The 10,616-nt window shown below is 34.0% G+C and overlaps 1 protein-coding gene across 1 annotated transcript in view; it reads right to left on the bottom strand.

Moving 5' to 3' along the window:
* The window catches only part of LOC106461191 (homeobox protein Hox-B5a-like), a 47,197-nt gene extending 36,801 nt beyond the window's left edge, over window positions 1–10,396 (bottom strand). The window contains exon 1 of the mRNA XM_013920987.2: window positions 9,391–10,396. Within this exon, the coding sequence (XP_013776441.2) occupies window positions 9,391–10,000 (610 nt within the window). The 5' untranslated portion in view covers window positions 10,001–10,396. The remainder of the gene's footprint in view (window positions 1–9,390) is intronic.
* Between the last annotated feature and the right edge of the window lie 220 nt (window positions 10,397–10,616).

Below are 10,616 nucleotides of genomic sequence, written 5' to 3'. Positions count from 1 at the left end.
CAGGAAATAATGATTCTTGTGTATATAAGAAAAAGATTAAAATCAAATGAAAATCGTTTTTAATTTGACTACTCGAGATTCCTTTAATAATAATAATAATAAATACTTTGAGGGTAAAGTTACCTAATCACATATCATCACATATCGATGGTCCATAGGAAAAGTTATTAGAAATACACTTGTTTATACAGTAATGCTATATTGATGATCCCGGTTGAATATATATACATTCAACATATGAACATGTATATATTTAATATTGAAACATTATATATATATATTTACAAGTAGAAAAAATTCGAAGGCGATAAAATAAAAATAGATCTTTGGAGACAAATCATCTTAAAATAAGAGGGAGTCCTCAATAGTAGCAGCTGTAATTAGATCTCAAATCGTCCAAGAGATGGAGCTATGAGTTAGAAGTTTGTACTTCAAAGAAAAAAACGATAAAAAAAACAACTCAGAGCCATTGTATGAGCCGCAATGCAGGGGCTAAAAACTATGTTTGTATTTTATTTTCTTGGCGACGTTTCGAACAAACGCTCTTTTTAAAGCGAAAAAGCTTGAAAAAGAGCGTCACCAAGAAAATAAAATACAAACGTAGCTTACATAGACAAATATATCTTGGATATTAAAAACTTAGTACCATATCCTATTTTTCAAAGTTAAATTTTAAAGGTTTCTCACAGAAATACAAACTTTTACTTATTTATTTATTTATGTCGTGCCTAATAGCTAACAATGTACCAATGCTATTTTTATATTCTATTGGTATTTTACTTTCTCAGCCTCTTAATCGCACTTCCTAAGAACAATGTTCCGGGTTTATTGTTGCCTTTTTGTGGTCATGATTACATGCTGATAGCCGACACTGTAGTTTTCAATGAAACAAGCTCTCGCAAAGGACTACATAGTGAACTTTAGACAACTTTAGTCAACACAACTGGCCCGGCATGGCCAGGTGGTTAGGGAGGGCTCGCCCTTTCAGCCGTGGGGGCGTTATAATGTGACGGCAATCCCACTATTCGTTGGTAAAAGAGTAGCCCAAGAGTTGGCGGTGCAAACAAACTTTTACTATAAAGTTTCCAATCTACTCCCACGTTCAGTTTCATTCATGTTTTAAGCCAGAACTATTCTCAGAACAACAACAAAAAAAAGAATAACGGATTAAACAAAAAAAATAACGGATTAAAACCTTTAAATATGCCTCCAGTACAGATGGAGAACTTCGTGGATTTTTCTTTTATTTCTATTTATATGATTAACATTTTACTTGTCGATATTCTTTTCATTGTTATAGTGGAAGTTTATTAGAGAGAACTGTCCGTTAGTTTACAGAAATGTTTGGTAAATTCTGCAAGCATTTTTCTGTTAATAAAATATTTCATTATAGCTATGATTACCCTTTTTATTTATGTATAGTATGTATGTTGAAACTAAAATTGTCAATATTGACTATTAATTTATCAGGTATTCTGCTCCAGTTGGTTGAACGTCTTAAAAATCAATTTACGAAATATTTGCTCCTCAAATTACCGACTCGTTTTTACCGTTCGTTACTAGTGGATTCCACATATTATATTATATTGAGTAACTTTGAGTTTTGCCTGTCAACAAAAAAACCTGGCAACAAATTGGGTGAAATTACTTATATTCAATGTCAGATACATAGGAGATCCAGCAGTAGTTATGCAATGAGATATTTTTGTGACTCGTATGTTATTAAGAGCTCCATCATCAACGAAGTCTTTGATCCACGAACAAGTTTATAAAAATGTGTTTTAAAAACCGATAGTGTTCAAATATATTGTAAAAGGTTTAACGTCTCGTTATAAACATGACTGATTATTAAGGTGCAAAAAATTAACGTCTCGTTATAAACATGACTGATTATTAAGGTGCAAAAAATATTCACTATCCCTGTTTGGTGAAACACAGATGAATATTATAAACAATAATTTTCAACGCTAGAAATATTGGCTTTTTTGTTTTTACTTTCATATCCCACATTTAGTGTATGTATACGAGTTGACTATATATATCACGAAAACTAAACATATTTTAACAGTACAAAGTTGCTGCTATTTGTAATCATGGGAACGATTACATTTGACCCATTTATGAATTATGAAATAAAGGGGTTTAAAAATTCATTCTTTGTATTTTTTCACCAGAACAATGAATTAAGTTCCACGAAACCAGACAGAGTTAAGTAAATGGGTATTCAATGTGCCTCTAAAGTCACCACACAATGTACTTTATTTCTTGTTTTAACTCATCCTCGATTAATGGCCTGAGCTACATTCAAACGTTTCGCTGTCTGCATTTATGGATTTAATTCACGCTATGACTCTGTGCACGTCGTGATACACTTATTGATCCTACGTACACTTACCCGGCTATTCATGATGCAGAACATCTGTCAACGGCTAGGTAGCTCTCGTATAGACCTAGAACGTAATCTCAACCTTTAAACCTGATTTAGGCTTCACGCTGTTCCTATTGTTCAAGCAGACATTAATTATACGATTAGCATTTTAAACTTCCTCAAGCGTATATTTCATACGGTATTTTTGAAAAGAAAGCGGTGGATTTAAAACTATAAAGCAATACAATATATATATATATATATACACATTATGTTATCGTGCTGAACGTATGTCTTGTTTTAAGTACTTTGCCTGATAGTATTGATTGTGGCAATAGGATAAATACAAAAAAACCACTTCAGCAATTCTTCATGTCCGAAGAGAGAGAGGATAAACATCAACAACAATTTTCCTCTCTCTCTTTGTTTTCATCAAACAATTGAAGGGACTTTGTTTTTCTAATACATTAAACGATACGCATTTATCGCCTTATTTTTTTCCAACATACCTGGGTCAACTAATATATATCGATCTATAAAAGTCACAGTAGTATATTAATGGTTTAAAAACAGAATTTTATACTCCGACACCTGGGCCAACTAATATATATCAAACTATAAAAGTCACAGTAGTATTTTAATGGTTTAAAAACAGACTTTTATACTCCGACACCTGAGCCAACTAATATAAATCGATCTATAAAAGTCACAGTAGTATATTAATGGTTTAAAAACAGACTTTTATACTCCGACACCTGGGCCAACTAATATAAATCGATCTATAAAAGTCAAAGTAGTATATTAATGGTTTGAACACAGACTTTTATACTCCGAAACCTGGGCCAACTAATATATATCAAACTATAAAAGTCACAGTAGTATCTTAATGGTTTAAAAACAGACTTTTATACTCCGACACCTGGGCCAACTAATATATATCGATCTATAAAAGTCACAGTAGTATATTAATGGTTTAAAAACAGACTTTTATACTCTGACACCTGGGTCAACTAATATATATCAATCTATAAAAGTCACAGTAGTATATTAGTGGTTTGAAAACAGACTTTTATACTCCGACACCTGGGTCAACTAATATATATCAATCTATAAAAGTCACAGTAGTATATTAATGGTTTGAACACAGACTGTTATACTCCGACACCTGGGTCAACTAATATAAATCAATCTATAAAAGTCACAGTAGTATATTAGTGGTTGGAAAACAGACTTTTGAAGGTTATGCTACGTTTTAGTCTATATTTCATACAAGCATTCATGGTTTATATATAAATCTCTTTTTATTTACGTAAATAACAACGATTATAAATTAATTTATATATGTAGGGTAAGCTGTTCCTTAATAAGAATGTAAAAACATGCATGAAAAAGAAACCTTGGGGTATGTAATAACAAAAACACATCCAAGCCAATATAATCAGGATTTTCTAATCTCAAATGGAATGTATTTATTCAAAACAAAAATCTACATTTGAAGTTTTGCCTATGCATTTAGAAAGGTGTCTTTGTTTTCCAAAGATAAGAACTGTGGAACAAGAACTTCCTTGTTTAATGTACGATATTCCAGTTATAATGAACACATAAAGATAAGGATTGTACGTATCACACCCATGATAATCACAATACACCGTGCTCTTCATAAATATGTAGATATCCAAGTAATATAATTGTCATTTTTCGGGTTAACGCTTTGGTCCCATGTTGCGGAAATTTGTTGATCCACGTCTTAACGCACGAGGATTGTTTGTGGGAAATGATACATCCCATTTGGAGATTTCGTTAGTAAAATAATCCAACGACTCTTTAAAAGTAATAATGTCTCGTTTGTTCTGTTGACCTGAATATATAATAATGGGGATCCTCGTTATATATTTTCTCTTGAATCGGACGGAATTATGTAATTCAATATCGTCTAGTCATCAAATGAAAATTCTAAAACCTTTTAGATCCAGTACGCTAGAAACAGCGTATGGTCTAATCACATACGTAAATGTTTATGTATGCGTATTTCTCTCTTAGAAAAATACCTGTTAATAGGAGCAGATTGGCTGAGACGTCCTGCAATACAGTTATTCTTACTTTCGCATATCATCGCCTCTAAACTGGTATTTCAAATTCCATATAATAGGTTATTTGTTTGTTTTGTTGAATTTGAGCAAAGCTGTTGTTGTTATTTGTTAGTTGAGCACAAATCTGCACAATGGGCTATCTATGCTCTACCCACCACGGCTATCGAAACCCGCAGACATACCGCTGTGTGTGCCACTGGGGAAGGGGGGGGGGGCTGGAGGGCTTGAGCAAAGCTGCTCGAAGGGTTGGTTATCTGCACTAGTAATCCTTATTTTTGAAGTGATCGACTAAGGGAAGACAGCTAGTCAACACCAACAACCGCCAAATTTTGGGTCACTCTTTACCAACGTATAGTGGGAATTTGACCGTCACACTATAAGGTCACATGGCTGAAATGAATGAGCGAGCATGTTCGGCGACTGGTTTCAATCCCGCGACTTGCACATTGTGAATCAAGCATGCTAACCCCCAGACCATGGAAAGCCTCGTTGTTATTTTATACAACGTTGGGAAGAATACTTCAACATAAACTGGTGTTAAGTATAATTTTAGTTATGTTTTTCAAGACACTGTGAAATTACTCAGTCTGTATTAAACTCAAATGTACGTAAAACATGACCTTTCTGTCCTGAAACTGATCAGTTATTATGAGTTTATTACCATAAACAGAAAAGTTGTTATTATGAGTTGATTACCATAAACAGAAAAGTTGTTATTATGAGTTGATTACCATAAACAGAAAAGTTGTTATTATGAGTTTATTACCGTAAACAGAAAAGTTGTTATTATGAGTTTATTACCATAAACAGAAAAGTTGTTATTATGAGTTGATTACCATAAACAGAAAAGTTGTTATTATGAGTTTATTACCATAAACAGAAAAGTTGTTATTATGAGTTTATTACCATAAACAGAAAAGTTGTTCTAGATTATAAGTAATTTAGGTCCTCGAACCGGTATTGGTCCTTGAATTAATTCCTACCGGTCTGCAACATGTATTGGCTATTGAAAGCATTGACACTTATTTACGCTTTTTTCTTCAATATTTCATGACTAAAAGTCGCCTTAGTCCTTTTCTCCGAAATATATTTTTTTTCAGTTTTACCGGTATGTGATTGCCAAAAGTCTGGGAACCACTGCTTTAGGTCATTGATACGTATACAAAATTATAAAATTCATATCTCTTATGGACCTAGTAATGTTACTTTCGACCTAATAAGATCAATAAAAGCAATGAGAATTCCGACCTAACTATTATGTATGTTAAAATTGTCATTGAATGTTTCTTATTGGAGGATTGTCTTCAAGATGAGTAAACTTACTAGCTTTTTTGTTTGTTTGTAATTAAGCACAAAACTACACAATGGGCTATCTGTGTTCTTCCCACCACGGGTATCGAAACCCGGTCTCTAGCGTTGTAAGTCCGCAGAAACTTACTAGCGACTGACAAATCAAATCTGTCCAGCTTATAAATGGAACTTAATTTTATCAGTTTCCTATGTATTTATTTTAGAATTTCACGTAAAAGTACAAAATCGGTATTTATGCATAACTGACTGTAACTGAACTGATAGACTAAAGGCAAGGCAGCTGGTAAACAGCGCCCACCGCCATTTCTATGGCTTTTCTTATCTGACCGAGTAGTGGATTTGACCGTCACTCTTATAGCCCACCCACGGCCTCACAGTGCAGAACGCGTTTTTGTGGCAACAAGACACGATCCAATGAACTCATGCTAGACCCTAATTTCCTTTTATGGCTTCATCCTGTTAAACAAAAATTTAAGCAAAGCCATTTAGATGTTATAGATGGGCTATTAGGTTACTGTAGCATTCATCATACATTTTAAAATTCTCTTTATATAACTTCTTTTTCTTACTTCAATTGCATATATAGAGTAAACTGAATGATAACACTCATTTCTCTAATTCGGTATTTTTTTTCTTCTGTTAAGTTCGTATATAATGTCCACTAATTGGATGGTTATACTTCAAATACTCAAACATCAAAGATTAACAGATAATGTAAGCTTCATTCAAAACTTGAGGCACTTCTCAGACTTATTGTTCTACTAAAATAACTTAATTATTAGTTACTTACTGAGATAAGCGCATGACCTACAAATCAAAAACAAAATACGTTAATATAATGTTTTTCGGAACAGATCTTGGATCAAGATACGTGTGCAAGCAATACCGGAAGAAGAGATTATACCTAAAAATTTTTCTTCTTCTTCTTCTTTTAAGATTTGTGATATCTTCTGCAGTAAATTGTTGTAAATGAAAGTTCTTTCAATTTCTGATTTTTTTCTAAATAAAACCGTTATCACCCCTAGATTTCGCCTGATTTAGGGTTAATTTTTTTTAGTGTAACTATTGTGATCGAAACGACATTGGAAGATGTATAATATTTTTGGATTTTATTCTAATTCATGTATCTAAATACAATTAAATTAAGCGAAACATTTGTGAATTTGTGATTTTTTTTCCCCAGATAAGTGAATACCTACAACGTTCTTTCGTTGTGTAAATTGTCCCTTAAAAATAGTTCAACACTACTTTTTTTTCGGGTATATAAATTAATCCTGGATAACACTAAAAATTTAACTACTCCTTAGGAGTAACATACATTGCCGGTGAATACAACTAGTACCCTAAATGTTAGGCTTAAAAAAAAAGCATTTTGGTAGCATAGATAGTGTTTTTGTTCATTTTAAACGATTTGTTTGTTTGTTTGTAATTAAGCACAAAGCTACACAATGGGCTATCTGTGCTCTGCCCACCACGGGTATCGAAACCCGGATCCTAGCCATTTTAAACGAATACACCATGTATGACCGGATTGAGGACTTGGGAGACCCAGGACAAATTTTGTAGGGGGCCATCAGAATTGAACTTCATAAATAAATCAACCACAATTCAGTACAATTTATTAACTACAGTCTGAGCAATACATAAATAGAAGAGATGAGTATATAATATACAAAATATTAATTCTACATTTTATAGTAAATATAAAGTAACGACAAGGATTTTTTTTTTTGCTATTACGCTGAGCAAATATTTATGAAAGAATAAGCTGTATGAGCATGTTAATGAAAAATTACAAAATAAAAAAATTATATGAAATGAATAAAATCGCTTTTGTCGTGATGACACGGATGCAAACATAAGTTTTTCAATGTGACATCCATTTTCTCTTAGTTGAGGCCCGAAGAAATAACATCCCTTTGTAACTCCCTCCCTTAATTCGGCCCTAACATCAAGCCAACTTTAAACTAATGAGACAACCTCGTTAATGTATTTTTCACAATGGGATAAAATTATTTATACTTCTTTGTTATGAAAGTGTCTAATTAAAACACTACTAAAATATACTTATGGTCAGCCCTATTCTACGTGGCTGGAACGTAGACCCTGTCTGCTGAAACAAAACAAGTTAAAGGCATTTGTAATGTGATGTTACAGCCTAATGATGAAGATCAGCTAAATAAAAAGAAAACCTAATGAGGAAGTATTGGAACACGAAAAGAAAACTGCTGGACATATACATAGGAAGTAGAAGAGGAAACACTTTAGGTATATATTAATTAGAGCTGAAGGGAAGTTGGCAAAGACCCTGATGGGTAAGATCATAAGAAGAAGAGAGGAAAGCAGACAGAGACTCGCATGGCTGGCTGACATTAGAAAATAGATTGGAGATGAGAAGCGAAGAATAGAGAACAATGGTAAACCATAACCATTCATCCACAGAATTGAAGAAGCCGCCATGATTGCTGATTAATTAAGACACCATACGTAAAGAATCTGGTCAATTAAAAATACTTTGAAGGAAGAATGCTGCAAAAAAACAACAACAACAAAAACGATTGTGTCTCCATCTAATATTTCAGAATAAGCTACTAAAAACTGCAAGACAATTTTCCAGAAATTATTATTTTCCTGTGCATAAACAAAGTTCATTAACACTTGTAGTTGCGCGCAGCTGAAGACACAATGCATTTCGTTCCGTTTACTCAAAGTATTTCTCGAATAGCAACGGTTTAATGTCGATAAAACAATATATATATATAATAATAATAATAATAAATAGATACAATTATTTTTTTACTACCATTAGACCTGAATATTATGCCAAAACCTTTTACTTTATCGTGATTAGCCTCTAAAAAAAGAGACAAATCTCATTCCTTTTTTGTTATTGAATGAACCCTAAAAGCAAATGAAACCTTATGCATTATTCAATTAAACTCGAATTATAGGTAAAATGTAATATTTATTTATTCATAATACAACCGATCTGTTTGTAACATCTGGGTTTTACTTACAATGAACCAGAAATGTAAATAAATAAATCCGAATTTTACATAAAACTGAACGTTTTGTTCACGGTAAACTCGAATTGTGAAACAAAACTAGCCCTAAATTTTTATGACACTCTTGTTTGTTTGTTGTTATTGCTTTCTTTTATTCTGGCAATTAAAATTTATCACCACTATCGTACTAAACAGAACCGAAAAGCGCATTACTAAACATTCAACAACACCGACTATGCAAGTTTATGCACAGGTGTAGTATATTAATCATTGTTAAGTGATCTACGTTCGGAATCCTAAATTGACCTAAAACTCTCACAATATTAATGGCTGTTACATACACTGTCGTTTATGTTTATACACTATATTAAATTTGTTGATGTTGTTGTTTTTCAAAATGTGCACAATTATTAGTATGGCTTCAATAACGTAATGCAATACGTGTAATAACTTGTATTTATATATACAAATTATTTAATCTGTTAGATTCCGATATACATAGTTACTTTCCTACCTCATTTTCATATAACAGCATGTGAAACAGTCTGTCATTTTTTATATTGTTTGACGCTACAACTTCACCAATATAATCAAACCATTAGGCAGAAGGTCTCACCTGCGCCTCCAAGCGGAAAATTTGGACTTCCTGTATCCTCGGTCCCTGAACCCGAATCTTCAAGTTTTTTGGCATCACTAAGCTTTTTAATGTTAGATTCATTAGCATAAGAAGTCACTTTATCAACTAGGCCTAGAGGATCCACTTGTACGAAACTGTCCAAAGAAGACTGAGACAAAGACGATCTGCTATCAACTGGCTCTGTTGTTACAATTGGAAGTTTTTCTTTATACACCAAACTGTCTATTGACTTAGGAGCAACAGGACTTCGAGACGATGTCGACATCATTTTTTTGTGAGTCGTACACGAAAGGTTTAGTGGTCCCTCACTGTCTGGTCTTGAATTTACTTTATCATTTACTGAAAGTTGACGCATACCATTAAAAGGAACACCGTTTAGTCCAGAATGTTCATCCTCGCTGTATAACTGGGTCTTATCATTCGAGTTTTTTGTTTGGTATGACATTAGGGATGAGTCTCTGAGCCCTAAGATATCTGAAATGAAGTGTGGTGTTGGTTGTTTGGGTGGCCTTGCGTATACATGGGGATGCCATGTTCGACTTGTTAACTGCGACACTTGGGACACCGTGGACAGTCTGTCCTGGTGCATGGCTCACTTTAAGATGATACACACTAGAGATGCGTATTCAAACCACCACTAACTAGTCCCTCAACTATAAGCGAAGGTTAGGCCCTTAGTTACAGTAATAGCTGTCGCGTCGTACAGCTTCTCAACTGACGCCGCTGGAACGCTCTGTGTGAATGACCAGCTTCCCGAGCTAGAGAACACTATTAAGCTCGATAAAGTGGCGAAGCTCGCGAAGCACAGCGGTTCAGTTACAAAGCTTGCGGCTGACTGCAATCAATACTCAGTTCGCTCCGACGACAGCCACATAAAACGTCTTCATTTAAACGAAGCACGCTTAATTCCCAATCAAGTTGCAGCTTTCGGAGAACCGTGCCGAGAAAGGTCTCTTTCTTTCTCCCACTACACTTGACAGTTTATAGCGGAAAGAGAAGATAGGGAGCAGGGGTAAGGGGGGGGGGAGGGATTCGGCAAGGACTCATGTAACGTGACACACTAAAGTAAATAATGAAGGAAAATTGGTAGCCGCCTAATGGTCGTCCCCACTCCTACAAGTACACCAGCTTACGTTATAATGAAAGAGACAGAATTTAGTTGAAGGGTAACTTGAAAAAGGACTTCCACCACAAGCATAAACGTG

This window comes from Limulus polyphemus, unplaced genomic scaffold (genome assembly GCF_000517525.1).
Source record: "Limulus polyphemus unplaced genomic scaffold, Limulus_polyphemus-2.1.2 Scaffold911, whole genome shotgun sequence".
Lineage (NCBI taxonomy): Eukaryota > Metazoa > Arthropoda > Merostomata > Xiphosura > Limulidae > Limulus > Limulus polyphemus.
The sequence above is the reverse complement of the archived record's forward strand: the minus strand, read 5'-3'. Positions and strand labels throughout refer to the sequence as shown.